General features: G+C 41.1%; 2 protein-coding genes across 2 annotated transcripts; one reads left to right on the top strand and one right to left on the bottom strand.

The window, feature by feature from the left end:
- The first annotated feature begins 218 nt into the window (after window positions 1-218).
- Window positions 219-4,342, top strand: gpr75 (G protein-coupled receptor 75). Its single transcript, XM_034100983.2, has 2 exons — window positions 219-488; window positions 801-4,342. The coding sequence occupies exon 2, from the start codon at window positions 926-928 to the stop codon at window positions 2,558-2,560; it is 1,635 nt and encodes a 544-aa protein (XP_033956874.1). The 5' UTR covers window positions 219-488; window positions 801-925; the 3' UTR covers window positions 2,561-4,342.
- On the bottom strand, window positions 3,491-11,424 carry erlec1 (endoplasmic reticulum lectin 1). The gene is made up of 14 exons (XM_034100984.2): window positions 11,124-11,424; window positions 10,769-10,873; window positions 10,046-10,126; window positions 9,773-9,850; window positions 9,614-9,677; window positions 9,473-9,519; window positions 9,149-9,372; window positions 8,537-8,681; window positions 8,286-8,447; window positions 8,141-8,200; window positions 7,434-7,558; window positions 7,265-7,342; window positions 7,061-7,136; window positions 3,491-4,479 (listed from the first exon to the last, which is right to left on the bottom strand). Exons 1-14 carry the CDS (start codon window positions 11,262-11,264, stop codon window positions 4,408-4,410), a joined length of 1,458 nt encoding a protein of 485 aa, XP_033956875.1. The 5' UTR covers window positions 11,265-11,424; the 3' UTR covers window positions 3,491-4,407.
- Between the last annotated feature and the right edge of the window lie 5,770 nt (window positions 11,425-17,194).

Below are 17,194 nucleotides of genomic sequence, written 5' to 3'. Positions count from 1 at the left end.
GACAAACCGTTTGCACCTAACGTGACAGGAATATGGTGTTCTCATTAAAAATATTCCAACTTTGTATTAAATCTGTGGAAAACGCAATTTCTCTGTTTTTATAGATAGGGAGAAGTGGTGTGAGTTTTTCGTATGGACTTCTTGAATGCAGTAGTTATGCTCATGCCCAGATACGTAGGCAGTGACTTCATACTCATTTTTCAGTGCACGTCCAGTGGCCGTCGCTCCTGTATAAGAATGGATATATCGCCAAGAAAACGAAAATGCTATCCTTTTTTCGCCCTATACGCGATGATAAAATCAACTGACATGTAAAGAAACGCATTTTATTTCAGCGTTTTTCTATGGAGCTCTCTGTTTTGGACGGTTTGCTGGTTGAAATACATTTGTATCTTTCAAAGCCGCGGTGCGTTCACTTACTATCATAATGCTTTAAATTCAAGATGGGCTTTATGAAACCATGATGGATGCACATTCGATCACAGACGGTAGGTTATATTTTCTCATTTTATAAATTATGTAAGCTATTTTACGGCTTGAAATCTAAATACATTAGGACAACACTGATATACACAGACGCTGTGTGTGTGTTGGGGGGAGTAAGGAATAATTGGCCGAATGCAGTGGTGCATCGTTATAGCCTACTGTAGCTTGTGTCTAACATGTAATGCATCGCAGTTTCTTATTAAATGTTCCTTTTTACCTTTGATGGTAAGTTGCATTGATCCCTTTTATCAAACAAGAATGTATTAACGTGATCTACTGCACACAGCTAATATATTACTTTGTATCCTTTGTAGCACTCCACCAAGGTAGCAGCAATGGTGGAAGCAGAAGACACTGTGATCATCATGTACTCCTTCCATACAGAGGAATAATGCTGAAATTGATGACTGTGGGATCCTTATAAATTGTTAATAATACAATGAACACCACTGCTACACCATCAGACCTGGTGGATGTGCCGAGACAGCAAAGCTTCAATGGCACCAATGGCGCGTCAAGCTGGGCCGTGATCCACACTGCCACCCTGACCTTTTGCTCTCTTCTCCTCATTTTCATCTTCTTTCTGGGCTCATATGGCAACCTTGTGGTATTCCTGTCCTTTTTTGATCCGGTGTTCCGCAAGTTTCGCACCAACTTTGACTTCATGATCCTCAACCTTTCTTTCTGTGACTTGTTCATCTGCTGTGTGACTGCCCCCATGTTTGCACTGGTGCTCTTCCTGGATGCGGGTGGGGGGGACGGTGTGTCAAAGAGTTTCTGCTTCGCCTTCCACCTGACCAGCTCAGGCTTTATCATCATGTCCCTGGAGACGGTGGCTGTCATTGCTTTGCACAGGCTGCGCATGGTTTTGGGGCAGCAGCCCAACCGCACCGCCTCCTTCCCTTGCACGCTTGCCCTCACCGCCCTGCTGTGGACATCCAGCTTCACCATGGCCGCCCTCCTCACAATGCGGGCGTACCCACGCAGAGACGGACCCTGCTTGCCCCACTTTGGCCTCGGAGGTGGACGAGCCAGGGTTGTGTTGTACGTCTACCTGGCAGACTTTGCCTTTTGTGTAGCTGTGGTGTCGGTGTCCTACCTGATGATTGCTCAGACACTAAGGAAGAACGCACAAGTGAGGAAATGTCCCGTCATCACTGTAGATGCCACATGCCCTCCACCCCCACCGCCTCTCATTGCAGCAGGCTTTGAGAGCATGCAGTGTGCTGTTCAAGGCCCTTCTATGTACCGTAATCAAACTTACAACAAACTACATAACGTCCAGACACACTCTTTCATCAACAAGAACAGCCAGCCTCTGGTTCCTGGGGCCGCTCAAGGGGCCACCTGCTGTCAACTGGTGTCTACAGTGAACTTGGCCACAGCCAAAGACTCTAAGGCTGTTGTCACCTGTATAGTTATTGTGTTCTCTGTGCTGCTTTGCTGCTTGCCGATGGGAATTTCACTGGCACAGGACGTTTTGTCACCAGAGAGTAACTTTGCACATTACCAGTTTGAACTGTGTGGCTTTGTGCTTATTTTCCTCAAATCGGGAATCAATCCCTTTGTGTACTCGCGCAACAGTGCAGGCCTCCGCCGCCGCGTGCTGTGCTGTATTCAGTGGGCGGCACTGGGCTTTCTCTGTTGCAAGCAAAAGACTCGTCTGCATGCGATGGGGAAGGGCACCCTGGAAGCCAATCGCAATAAATCCTCGCATCATGAGACCAACTCAGCCTATGTTCTGTCGCCCAAGCCACAGAGGAGGCTGGTGGACCAGGCTTGTGGGCCGAGTCACTCCAGGGACTGTGCTGGAAGTCCAAGGGCCACAGGTGCGCGCAAACCTCGCCCGCCAAGCACCTCGACACCCATCAACACCCGCATTGAGCCCTACTACAGCATATACAACAGCAGTCCCTCTGCAGGGCCCAGCTCCCCCACCAGCCTGCAGCCTGTCAGCTCTCAGACATTTGCCTTTGCCAAGTCCTATGTAGCCATGCACTACCACACTCACCAAGACGCACTGCAAGACTTTGAAAGCACCTCAGTGCACCAGATTCCCATTCCCTCAGTCTAATCAAAGAGCTGCTTAACAGAAATGTTTGGACAATCAAGCCATGGCTTTAAATCAAGAGGAACTTTAAAAACGCTCATTTTAAGTATTTGGAATCAGTATTTACCTTTTTTTCTCCTCTGCAGTGGAAATACATGTTTCTTGAGTGGAAAAAGTAAAGTGTTATTAGCATTGCAACGAAACTCAGAAAAAGCAATAGATTTGTAATGAAAGTCTGTTCCAAAAAGTAACTCAGTTGTTGTTTTACTGATACTGCATTTTCACCTAAACCCCCCCCTGTGTTGCACACGCATGTGCCATTATAAGCCGATACTCTGCAGATGTCATGGCAGCCAAAGACTGCAGTTGCTCCATTACTGCTGTGTCCTCGCTGGCTGAAGTTGCTGCTGTGGTGTCGGGCTGCTGTGGAACACATGGCTGTTGATGGCATGTGGTCGCACTTTGATGAACGTCTGCTTCTTGAAAGAATTGTATTTGTGAACCTCATACACTTTTTAACACAATAAATGTTTGGCAAGTGCAGTGGATCTGCGCTTTCACTTTTTAAATACAATTAAAATATGAAGCGATTAGTTGATCAAAAGAAGGAAAATTAAACTCACTTCACTGCATGATGGGATACAATTTCCTTATGGAATATTGAAATACCTTATTGAATTGATACCAATAGTAATTCCAAAAGTACAGTAAGTACACCATAATATAGGTTTCTATTAAGCACCAGTGTAAGTTCCCTTAAGAAATGTAATTGATGAACCCTCATGACATGATTCTTTTAATCTGTGTGTTGAGCCTGTCTATTTTAAAAATAGTCATGCATTAATACATGATGTAAATTAATAAACATTGCACCATGGCTTTTCTGTTCTCAAAAGTATAGTTCTTTCTAAAAGACAAACATTTTATTATTTAACATCAGTTTATGGTCCACACAATTAATGAAAAACAGGAGAAACACTAAAATGATTTGCAAACTTTAGGCAATGACAGCCCTATTACTGTTAGGTGCATACATGTATTGCTATGATTTCCTTATATCTTTTTGTAAACGTTTTTATTCTGTGTGGTAATTGAACAGTATATATATATATATTGTAGGTTTTCATGGTTCATTTTTATTCTTTGCTGGAAAAGTATTGATTTGTACCCCTTCGATACAGCAGGGTGAAGGATCCCAGTGTGACTCTTCATAAAATCACAGAATACCTGTTACAGGAACCCACAGGCGTTCTGTACATTCAAAACAACCTTAAAGAACATTTTTAATCAACCAATCACTTGTGTTGGCATTCCACAGCACGCTCTGAAGCATAAGTTACACTCAGTCATCCAGCAAATTATCACAATGCACATTCTCACTGAAGCAAAACACTTGCTTTTCACCCCATCTACAAAGTACAAAGTGCCACAAACAAGCAGCTAATCAATTTATATCACACTCACAAATAAACCTTAAAGACAATTACACCACCATGAATATTGTGAATCCCCTGATTCATCACTCCTTTGCTTGCAATTAATCAACAAAGTGAAGCATAGATATGGAGTACAGGCAATGAATGCGCTGCCCTGTGGACTGAGGCGCCGGCCGCTGTGTTTTCAAAAAGTCTGAGCTAGCCTGCTGATTTAAGGCTGTGATGTAGCATTGTCAGTGTTCCTCAGCTACATTAAGTCCAGCCTCAGCATCAAGTTTAACCTTAGGCTTTGGGCGCAGTGTCATGGGCATCTCTCTTCCTCAAACAAAACAGGCTTCTGTTTTAAGATAAATGTTCTCTCTTCAGTGCACCTCTCGCTGTCTGGTCTCTCTTTGTCCTCCATGCTCCATTGCTGTCATATGATCTTTTTTCAGTTTAGCTGGAGATTGACAGAAGTCCATGTTCATCAGCGGTGTCAAGAATCCTGCATATGACCGGAGACTCAACCTAGGAAGAGAAAACATGGAAATCACCGAGACTGACCACACATCTGCACCGCCAGTAGAGTAATAAACCAAAAGTCTTGCTCCCTTTATTGGAGGTATTTCTTGTCATATGGGTCAGTGTATGTTTTGGTCATTGGATTTTATTTTCACAAATGGATATTCAAAAAACGACTGGATATTTGATTTTCGTTTTCAAATTGAAAAACCAAAATTGAAATACAAGGCGTTTTTTTTATCGTGGTCAAAAATGGATTTACTAAACTTAAAAAACGGGATGATTTACATTTTCTACTTCTCAAAACAAAAAATAAAATCACTAGAAAACAGAAACAAAAAAACCCCCCATTTTTTCATATTCTGCTACCGGAAGTTGTCTTTCAAAATAAGAGCGCAGATGAGGACGGTCAATCCGTGTATCTACGGTCCATTTGTTTTCACCACGACACATATTACAGCCAAGACATCCTGTTGTCGATCCTGTTGGACTCAGTAGACTAGTAGTGCAACTACTCCCACAACAAGTACTATGAAGTACTTACTGTGTACTTTTTGAGTAATATTCTGTCAATGTCCCTCCTGAGAACAAGAATGCATGTTTCTCTGCTATTTTGAATCAGCGTTAAAACACCTTTCTTCATGAGACTGATATTGTTGGACAGAGTATTTTAAGAGGATGGTAGACATGATATCAGCAGCAGCATTTTTACAGTCTTTAGAGTCTGGCCTGGATAGCTGGTCACAAATATCCTTCAGCAAAGTAACACACTCTGTCACTCTGGTTGGCCTCTTATGATGATGCTGCTGTCTTTTAATATATAACTATTCCTCTGCCGCTAGTTCGTTCCTCACAGATTCTTCAGTCTCATCAGCCTCATCCTTCCATCAGTCCCAGTCTGTTTGCTGTAACACTAAGTATCTAGGACACATCATTACAGATGAAATGGCTGATGATGATGACATCATGTATAGACAGCGGCGTGTCTTATATACAAAATTCTCTTGGTGTTCAGATAAGGTTGAGGCGAACCTCTTTAGAGCTTATTGCACTCCTCTATATACTGCCCCCTTGTGGGTCAAGTATAAGAAGGCGAGCCTCCGGAAGCTCCAGGTTGCATATAATGACTGTTTGCGTATACTGCTTAGAAAACCAAGGTGGTGCAGTGCAAGTGAAATGTTCTGTAATGCACGAGTCAACACGTTCCATGCTCTTTTGAGAAATCTGATGTACAAATTCATCTGTCGATTGAATGTTTCTCATAACTCTGTCATTATGCTGCTTTCAAATCCGTGTTTCAGTGCTGTACGATACCAGTCACCTCTGTGGAAACATTGGTATAACTGCCTTTTTTAATTTATATTTGAGTGTTGTACGTCTTGTAATAATAATAATACGTCTTGTAATCTTTAAATAAAGCTGCTGATGATGATGATGACTGCATCAATATCAATATTGTTATTAACTTCAATCAAAGTCCATTTAAATAGCGGGCAAGACTTTCCAAGGGGTAAAAATTCTGCTGCCGGACTACTGACTGGAAGTATTGCTGATATCATGTCTACCATCCTCTTAAAATACTCTGTCCAACAATATCAGTATCATGAAGAAAGGTGTTTTAACGCTGATTCAAAATAGCAGAGAAACATGCATTCTTGTTCTCAGGAGGGGACATTGACAGAATATTACTCAAAAAGTACACAGTAAGTACTTCATAGTACTTGTTGTGGGAGTAGTTTCACTACTAGTCTACTGAGTCCAACAGGATCGATCTCACGAAGAACTATTGGCAGAAAAAATAATAACAAACTCGAGAGACGGCTGAGTGACCGCAGTGCAGAATCGCTGTATAGTTGAAATCTCCAAACAATGTTGTCCATTTTAGACACAGGCCTATTATATTTACAGCCCTTAATAACATTCATTTTCTGGGCTCAATATGTGTCTTGGCTGTTTTCGTTGTGAAAACAAATGGACCGTAGATACACGGATTGACCGTCCTCATCTGTGCTCTTATTTTGAAAGACAACTTCCGGTAGCAGAATATGAAAAAATGGGTTTTTTTTTTGTTTCTATTTTCTAGTGATTTTATTTTTTGTTTTGAGAAGTAGAAAATGTAAATCATCCCGTTTTTTAAGTTTAGTAAATCCATTTTTGACCACGATAAAGAAAAACACCTTGTATTTCAATTTTGGTTTTTCAATTTGAAAACGAAAATCAAATATCCAGTCGTTTTTTTAATATCCATTTGTGAAAAGAAAATCCAATGACCAAAACATACACTGACCCATATGGTATGAGACACTTACTGACTTAAAAACTGCTAAAACTAAAACAACTTCCTTGTGTCATGCTCTAAACACAAAACATATATATTTGTATTAACCAATAACAACTTTAGAAACAAGAAAAACAAATAGTTTTTCTTTGTGTACAACTGAAAACATTGCAATTAGCTTTGCCTGAACACTCACTTTCAAAACTGGAGGTGGGTTTAGCCTAATAAGGTGCAGTGTAAACTTGATATAGTGCTTCTAAGCATGTTTCTTTTTAGTTACTGTGACTCATGTGTTGCTAGAGAACTTACCCCAAGGATGTACTGACAAGTCTGAGGCTCCAGCATATAGACCGTGACAGCATGGGGAGATTCAGACTCCTTACATCTGACCGAGAGGAGAGAAATGAGAGTGAATCAGCTGGGAAACATCAGGGTATTGTCTTACTCATGTGTTGACTCAGGGCAGAGAACTGGTGCTGTGGATCCTCTCTGGACACATGCCTGTTCACTCACTTGAGCTTCACGATGACCTGTCTGGGCTTCCCTGTCAGATCACACAGATCCCCGTGGCCATAGAAGTGGGAAACCAACCTGTCACGAAGCGGGGGAAATGTTATCATATGAATCAGCAAATAGCTCAGTTTAATTTTGATCCAGGCTTTCAAAGATATAAATGGCCTACTTGACTTTCTGCACTCCATCGTCTTTGAGCTGGTAGGATCTTGCTATGTTTTTGGCGGCCCACTCGTTGTGATCCATGGCGTTCCAGTTCCCGACCACCACCGTGTTTTTCCCTTGCTCTTTGTCCTGGGGCACCAAGGGACATTTTTACCAGTGTACAACCATTTTACATATATATTTACACAGTCAACAAATGTGTTACTAAATGAAAGTAAAGTTGAAACTACTCAACAATACAATTTGTGGAATAGTAATCGCCAACTTATTTTAGAAAAGGATAATAGTGTGTTTTTAAGATAGCAAATGTTCCTCAGTTCCAGCTTCTCACACAATGCTACTTTTATTTGTATGCATTAATAAACAATTTATCTCTCAGTTTAGACTGTTGGTTAGAAATAAACAAGCAATTGGAAGTCAGCACTTTAACCTTAAGGAAAGCTTTAGGTGCTTACGGTGTAGGAGCTGCACCCTGTTAGCCTTAGCTTCAATCAGTCACTACATTTTACGTATTATTACTTATTGTAGTAAAGTTTTCGTTTTTTTAAAGCAATTCATTAAGTAAAGAAAAAGCTACATTTATTTATAGTGAAATAAATGGGAAGTTCACGCCCTAAAGCAAGGTGAAACGGGAACTTTTCTCTTGAACACAATCTCATTCATCCCCTCACTTACACACAGACGTGCACACACTAGTTTGGGGACCCTTACCTCATGGTACTGATGGACGTGCTTTCCGTAACAGAACTCATATTTCCACCACCCTACTCCCTGAAATAAACATTTGAAGATTATTAGATGTCAGTGTATGGTTTGTTAAAAACTGCTCAGGTGGTATAGATGGAACATTTCTCACCCCATGCAGACAGTACGAGCCACTGAGGAACTCCCTGATCAGCTGCTCGTCCGTCAGGCGAGAGATGTGAGTGGTGCCCACAGTGACCTGAGTCTGCCCTCCAACCGTAATGGGTTTGTGAGTGGAGGAGAAGGCCTCCTCTCTGATTGGGGGTGTCGGCTCCTGTAAAACATCAAAGATATATTTGAGGCAGGTGTGTAGGTACACGCTGTCTGCATGTTTCGCCTCTGTCATATCCGCGTATGCCATACCTCTCTGGGGGCCTCGGAGGCGGCGCTGAAAGGCGGTTTAAGCTGCTCCTCTTGTTCCTTATCCAACTGGGCGAGCCGCAGAGGCCGCAAAGGGGAACCTGCCAGAGACTGGCAGAAGATGCCGTTTACTGGGGAGGACTTGAACCTGCAAGGAAAATATGTCGATTAGTGTGATGGAAACCTCTGAAGCAATGGAGACAAGACTCAGAGAGACACGGGGAGAGGAGGAACTTTGATGGCAAACACTGATGGTTTATTCGGCCGGAGAATTCACAAGACATGTCCTGTGCCACGTGTTGACACAGAGGTTGCCAAACCAATTCTGAAGATCTCTACCCCAGACCCATGTATTTAGCTAGTTCTCAGATAATAATCAACATTGTACATAACAAGATGAAACAGGAGGAGTACAATAACACCTCTATCAGCTGACGTCAACAGGCAGGAACAGGGAGACAAAACACTGAGAGCACAGCAGCCCAAGGTTGCATTATTTCCCCAACAATTCGAAAAATGCCTTTTGGTAGAATCCTGATCACGAGACAATAACATACTTTAAGTACTAAGAATTGAATTACGATATCTAAATGTTATCATTTCTGACAGATCTACCTGTATTTTGGGTGCACACAAAGCAGCGGCGTCAGCACCACCACCTCATATTCACAGGTGGTGACCTCGGCGACAGACAGGATCTCGTGCTTGGCCTCGGGATGACAGACGTACAGAACAGACGAGGAGCGAGCGTCGTTCTGTTTCAGCACACAGGGGGTCCCATTTCCCATCTCCAAGGCGAAGTAGGGAGTCAGCTGACCTTCTATATTCTTAGAGGACACCTGGACACAAGGGGAAAGAATGAAGGAGACATGAAATGTGAGTATTGACAGCAAGTCCGGCAAATCTGGTTGGTTCCTGCTGTTTTATTATTATACTTACTTCCGTTTCAACTGCTGGTTTTGCATTTTCTGCCTCTTCAACTTTATCTGAAAAAAAAAAAGATAAATTTCACTTGAGCAAAGTACAGAAAATACTAATATGCTAAATACCATATTAAAACACATTCAAGTATGAACTCACCTGTCTCCGTTGACTGGCTCTCCTGTGCCATATTCCCAAGGAAGTACTCTTGAACACTTATTTTCTAAGGAAACACACAGTATAGCCTTTAGTATACAATGCACTACAGCTTCTTATTCATGTCATCTGAAAATGATGTTACCCTCTCAAAACACTGACCTGACCAGTCTCCTTCTCCTCATGATACTGTCTTATATGCTTTCCATGGCATACTTCATAGGTCCAGTACGACTCAATCTGCGATGTTGACAAGCCAAGAGAAGGTTTAGAGTTATTCAAATCATCTAACACTCTCAGCAACACAGCAGGCAAATAATGTCAAGTTTGTAGTTATGCTCTGCTAATGTAGCCTGAACTCAAACAGTTTCAGTCTCTCTGTTGAGAGCAGGAGAGAAATGATGGGACATCAAAATGAAACCTGAGAAGTCTCACCCTGTATGAACAGCTGCTTCTTTTGAATAGTGGCTCCAGCAGTTCACCTGGGGTGGGCCCGGTGTACTCCTTATCATCATCCTGAATCAACAAAGACACCAACACATGCAAGAAGAGTGAGGGAGGGAGAGAGAGATAAGGAAGTATGGAGCTGTGTTAATGAACACAAGATTGAAAAAGAAAAATGTAGTGGGTTTTTATGACATATTTGACAAATCTTGCTCCATGTCATGCAGATGCTTTTTTTTCCAAGGCCAACAAATTAGTATTTAAATCTCAGTTTCAGCTGTTCAGGCGTGTTGCCAGTCTTAACTAAATGGCCTGGGTAAAGAAGTCAAAATGAGGACATGTTTTAAACCTTACATGCATCCCCCCATAGCAGCAAAGAAGGCGCAGGTATCAATGGTGACCAAAACTACAACATTATGACACAGATTGCAGCTTAAACAGTGTCTCACTCAGAAATGTTTCAAGAAGATGACAGCAGAGTGTTACACCATCTTTGGTAGCACGGATTCCATTGTATGACATACACGGAATACCATTCATTGTATCGCAGTACATCAGAAGAGTTGAGTATGCAAAGTTCCTTTTAGATAAAAAAATAGCCTTGGTTTGTTGCATTTACCCAGTGGGATACACTTGAGCAGCTTTGTATTATTTCAATAGCTGTCACAATGTTAACAGTCATCTGTTGGAGAAATTAAAAACATCATTGCTTACATTATCTCCAGATGTCAGGGAGGGTAGGATACATTTGTACTTCTCCTTCTCTGTTGTGGTCATGATTACAAAGTCATCTTCCTTGTAAATAGCTCCTGTAGATGGCTGAAAACCAGAGACAAACGTGTGTTACTTTAACTGTAAAATAAGATAATATGTACTTTATTAATCCCAATTTGGGGGGAAATGTGTTGCAGGAGCATAAAACAAAACAAGGCAGTAAAGGAAGAGGAGATAAACTGGAAATAGTGCAAGCTCACTTCAAAGCTACACAGTTGTCAGTAGCATCTCGTTGCAGTACGTGTGTTACACTTCTCCCTAATATATTCAAGTAAGTGTAAACGATGAGACTTACCAGTGTGAATTCAGGGCCTGGCCAGTGGAGTTTGAAAGGGATTTCGTCTGTAAAGGAGGGATACCCCCCTCGGTTTGCTGATACTCCGCTGCAGACCTCCAGTAGCCCCCCGAGCAACACCAGCATTAGCCCGGGCATCATCTCTCCTGTCCGGCTGCTCGACTTCTACAGCCCGCTGCTCATGTAGACCCCACACAACAGCGGCCTTACAGAGGAGGAAAAGCTACTACACCGTCTGAGGAAGTCAGTTTAGACCGGCGTAAGATTGGACGGTATGAGGCGGATGTCAATACAGTTCTGAAAACAGGAAGTGATCTGTTTACTTGCCACGTCGTGTTCCGCTTGTGCGTCAGGCTGAAAAAGCAGCAGCGTCCTCTGGCGGCGACACCAGGTATAACGCGTTTACATTCACTGTATTCATTTTGTAGACTTACTAAAAGTCCCTTTACTGTCCAGAGTAGGCTTGTATTACATGCAGTATCCGAACTCATTATACATTATAGACAACCAACCACAAAGACATTGCTAAAATCCACATAACCTTATTTTCAATTCAGAATCAGAATCGGTTTTACTACCAAGTAGGTTTACAAAATGTGCTTTGGTATGTGGTGCATACAAAGACACAGAAAGAAGAATATGTAGCAAAACAAAATAAAACAAAATAGGACTGTTATGACAGCTATTTAAAAATATATATGTTAAGACTATTATAACAAATCAGCAATATTTATATATATAAATACTATATTCTGTACCATTAAAAAACATATTGTAAAGATCAGAAAATATACACAATATACCAATTATGCAAAACTCAATTTTGGGAGATTATTTAGAAAATGTGCGGATATGTGAAGTATGATTATCTACAACTGTGTGTTCTTATAAAAGCACACTAAAAACATACCATTATTTGCTTGCCTTTACAGGTAAATGATCCAAAATGATGCTGGTCAAAGTGAAAAAAGCAAATTTCCATTTTAAAAAAAATAAAAATACACAAGACTGTAGAACTAGATCTAGATTGAAAATAATGCTATTTGACTGTTTGCTAAATGGCTAAACAAAAAGCAACATGTCCTAGCTGGTCAGCAGATCAGTAGTGAAAATACAGAGACCTCTGAAGAGACACATTTACTTCTCTTCTATAACTGCTTTAATGGATGAAACCGTTTCTACAAAACCTAAACACGTCCTCACCTCATTTGCTGAGTAAAGTACTCTGAAAGCTATGATTGAACACAGGCCACAGCTAGCCTGAAGCATTTGGCTCCTTTGATATAAAATAATGGATGTATAAAGAGAGGTTTTCAGATCACAAAGGCAGATGGCCTCATCTCTGCCTCCCAGTGGATGAATTTAGAAGTGTAATAGTGTCAGTGTGTGTGCTGAATACATAGAGCTGACGTTTTAGTGTGTCTTAAACCTGTTTGTATAAGGACTCCATGCAGAATTAGAGATGAGAGGCTGTATGAAGATGTGGAGTGTATAATAAATCCTGTGGAGCTGATTTACCGACCATTTCCTAGATTTGTAGGTTGTGTTATCCAGACAATGAGGAGAGCTTGGTTCCAAACCTGCCATGTCCTTTCTATTTTCTTCTGTGACTCTGTTGATTCAGCAGTGTGTGTTGAATGACCATAAATAATTTCCCCCCACCTGAACAGTTCTCATGGCTCTCAGTTCTCATGAAATTTAAAGCATGGACCTTGAAAATATGTGGCGTTGCATTACACTGTCAGGGGGAAATGTAGAGAGCGCCTTGGACGGATGAAGTGTAAACCTGAGATGAGCCTTGTTCCACCTGTTGGTGGAGCTGTTGATATGTGCAGCACAAGAGAAAGGGAAAATGAGAGAGATTTCAACAGAGATGTTGAGACAAAGAGTGAGAGGATTAGGAGGAGAATGGATACGGAGGAACAGGGAAGGATACAAGCCAGAGAACATCCCACTACTAGATCATCCACCCTCTTCAACCATTCCCCTCTGCATACATATACAGCTCACACCTGTCTCCTATGTTGATTCTCAATATGTAGATTTAAATACAATTGCCTATATTAGTGTGTATGGTATTTATAATGTGCTTATGATAGATAGTGTGTTTATGATAGATACATAGTTTCCATGGTAACTATTATTAAGACATTGAACAATAGTGTATTCTGAAAGCATTTTTTTTTCTCTTGTCTGTTTTTGTCTTTCTGATAAACAGCGTAGGCGGTAAAATCATTGCTTTTTTATAGAAATGTTTACTTTTTGACCTTGGACTATCTCGAGATACACTTGCTAGCTTATTATGGAGATTTCAACAGCATTTCACAGTCTTTGACAGCACATGGAGTTGAGTTTGCCCAGTTGTTAGTTGACATAATAACTGAACCAGATGCATCTGCTGAAGAACACCAAGACATTCTGTTGAGTAAACACTTTTGTGTCTGTATATTGTTGGAGCACCACCCAATGGCGGTGGTGGAAGGTTCACCTCTGCTCTGCGCGTCCCTTGATGACTGATGAGCTGGTCAAATTTATAAAAGAAGGAACTCAAAGCACCAGAATAAAGGTTAAACAATAATCTGTTTTAATGGTAAAAGCAACAATACACAATACAGAGCACTCTGCAATAGTACAAAATACAGAGTACTCCGGGCTCAATTCCTTCCACCGTGTGATATACGTACCACGACAGCCAGTCAGAAAAAGAGCCCCGAGCACGAGAATATTTATACACACAAGTGGGGAGGAGTTGTGTCGGTTGCTCCTCCCTAGCTATTTGTTATTGGCGATTTCACTTCTGGGCGAGCCCTAGACCGTGAGCTGGTAAGTCTCCATTGGCCAGTTTCACTTCTGGGCGGGACCAATACAGCGAATCAGAGTTCTGGGGAAAAGTATTTTACTTCTAAACAGAGCGTGAGAGCTTCGGAAGTAAACAAGGACAGAGTCAATCTTTATCTTGCACCTGAATTCACTGTACTTTCCCAAGGAATATTTCACACAAACTATTCTTTCCCAGACAATCAAACATTGTACACAGATATATTGGTGCCTGAGATTATATTGGCCCCAGAAAGAACCTTGAAAAGAATATGTGTGTGTGCTGGTATCTGGGTCAGTGAGTGTAAGTGAGAAGGTTATATATTATTACAGTAAAACAGTCCCAAATAATACATGTTCACTTCAATACAGTTTAAAATAATACATGTTTACTTTAATACAGTTTAGAACAATATCTGTTTACTTTAATACGAAGCTATTTTCTACAGCTGTTTATCTTAGCTTAGCACAAATATTCTAAACAGCTAGCTTGGCAGTTTTGAACAGCAAATTGTAAAACATATGTAACTCTAATTAGTTAGCTCTATGTGTGCTGGTCAACAGAGTTACCCTTGAACAGAGGCAGGCTATAGCTTTTTCACCCAGTTTATATCAAGTTATGATAGCTAGCTGGCTCCGGCAGCTATACTGTAGATAGCCACAGCTCAAAATAATGAAACAATAAAAGAGGGAGTACTTTAAAGAGCAGCAAAGTTAGACCTATTTTTTGTCTATTTCTGTCATTCAAAATAACAAGTCTTCTGTGACCTCCAAATAATTGTTATTTGAGAACCAGCGGAAATAAGTAAAAACTTCACTAATATCCCTTCCTCAGTGGTTGTTTCACAATATTTTCTAGAACTTGACTGGAGTTTAGCAGAACTCACCACTTTGATATGAGCATTTTCATTTATTTCACTTCCATCCACGGGGTGAACTTGATTTGCATTCCGCACACACTCACCTAATGCATAATTGATACAACTGTCATTTCCCCCACCATAATAACATAATTCCAAAGGGAGCAGCGCGAAATGAATCTTGGCATTTGAAGGTCTTGAGCGAGATTAAGATATCTCCTGTGCTGTCACCCAAAAATACACATAGAGTATGTCAGATGCCAGATTAATATTGTCACTTGGGCTGAATTTCCGTAATGACATTCAATATGGATTAAGGTGAAGGATTTGCACATGTTTAATTCCTTTTGTAGTTTAAATAGGTTTCTGCTTTCAGACCCAAAATGTCAATACAGCACATCTAAATACAAGTTCATAGCCGTATTCACAATAATGTTGCACATCTGTTAAACTTATTAACATAACACCCAAGCGGCAAACTCTGGGGAAGAGCCGGGACGCCAATACGGAAGTGCCACACACTGTATTTCATCTAGTGGCCAGTAGGAGCAGGCTGCAGAAGGGAGCAATTTCCATAGACCCCCATGTTAAAATGCCCAACTTTACAGCAGAAATAAACATGTTTACATCGTGGTTCAAAAAACCATATTCTCTGTATAGTTAGATTCCCCCTTCATGACTACTGTGTGGGGGGTGAATTTTTTATCAACTCATCTGTTTAATTAATATTAAGCCTTAAAGCTTTTGCATAAATTAGGCCGTGGTCACTTTGATGGACACGTACATGCCTCACTGTCAGCTAACAGCAACTTGTCCACTCTGCTCGCTAGGCTACAACCATAGAGGCTACAACGTTAGTTAGTTGTAGTTACTGTACTTGACCATTTAGCCGTGTTCGTGGTGATTGTGCCTTTTAGGGAATATTGTTACAAATACCATACAATTCAAATCAATCAATCAATCAATCAATCAATCAATCAATCAATCAATCAATCAATCAATCAATCAATCAATGTTTATTTATATAGCCCAATATCACACATTTTACATTTGTCTCAGTGGTCTTCACAGTGTGTACAGAATATCAGTATGACAATACGACACCCTCTGTCCTTAGACCCTCACATCGTACAAGGAAAAACTTCCGAAGAAAACCCACAGTTTAAAGGGAAAAATGGGAGAAACCTCAGGGAGAGCAACAGAGGAGGGATCCCTCTCCCAGGACGGACAGACGTGCAATAGATGCCGTGTGTAAATTGAAAAGATAATACATTTGCAACATAGGTAGTCCAAATGTTTGGAAATGCATGTGTGTATAATAGGAAGATGAATCCACGAGGATATCCATCCAGGACCGATGATCCAGGACCACAGCCACGACTCGCGATCCAGGGCTCGCGATCCAGGACACAGGACCGCAGGATCATCCATGACTCCGGATCCCGGCGTATATAGACACCAAAAAGAAAGACATTTGGGGAAGCTGGGTTAATCGGAACATGAGAGTACACAGGTATAGACAGAGAGAAGGAAGAAGTAAGATGTCCCCCGACAAACTAAGCCTATATCAGCAAAACTAGGGGCTGAATCTAATCAGCCCTAACTATAAGCTTTCTCAAAAAGGAAGGTCTTAAGCGCACTCTTAAAAACGGATAGGGTGTCTGCCGCCCACAAACTGGAAGCTGATTCCACAAATGTGGAGCTTGATAAGAAAAGGCTCTGGCTCCCATTGTACTTTTAGAGACTCTAGGAACAACCAACAACCCTGCATTCTTGGAACGCAATGCCCTAGTAGGACAGTAGGGTATAATGAGTTCTTTAAGGTAAGATGGCGCCTGCCCATTAAGGGCTTTGAAGGCGAGAAGAAGAATTTTAAATTCTATCCTGTGTTCTATAGGGAGCCAGTGTAAGGCAGCCAGAACAGGAGTAATGTGGTCCCTTTTCCTAACTCTGGTTAGTACACGAGCTGCAGCATTTTGAATCAGCTGAAGCGACTTGACTGACTTCTTGGTACTCCCTACTAATAAAGAGTTACAATAATCCAGCCTAGAAGTAACAAATGCATGGACTAGTTTCTCTGCATCGTTTTGAGGCAAGATATGCCTGATTTTTTGCAATGTTACGTAGATGGAAGTATGCGGTCCTTGAAATTGATTTTATGTGGGCGTTAAAGGATAAATCCTGATCAAATATAACACCAAGATTCCTTACAGTCTCACTGGAGGCCAAATTAATGCCATCCATAGTTAGTATATCTTTAGATCATTTGTTTCGTAGATTCTTCGGGCCAAGTACAATAACTTCAGTTTTGGTCGTGTTTAACATCAAAAAGTTTAAGGTCATCCACGTTTTTAAGTCCTTAAGGCAGTCTTGAATTTTATTTAGATGATTCAT

Source organism: Pseudochaenichthys georgianus, chromosome 15 (genome assembly GCF_902827115.2).
Source record: "Pseudochaenichthys georgianus chromosome 15, fPseGeo1.2, whole genome shotgun sequence".
NCBI lineage: Eukaryota > Metazoa > Chordata > Actinopteri > Perciformes > Channichthyidae > Pseudochaenichthys > Pseudochaenichthys georgianus.
Note: the sequence above shows the minus strand (reverse complement) of the source record. Positions and strands in the feature narration are given on the sequence as shown.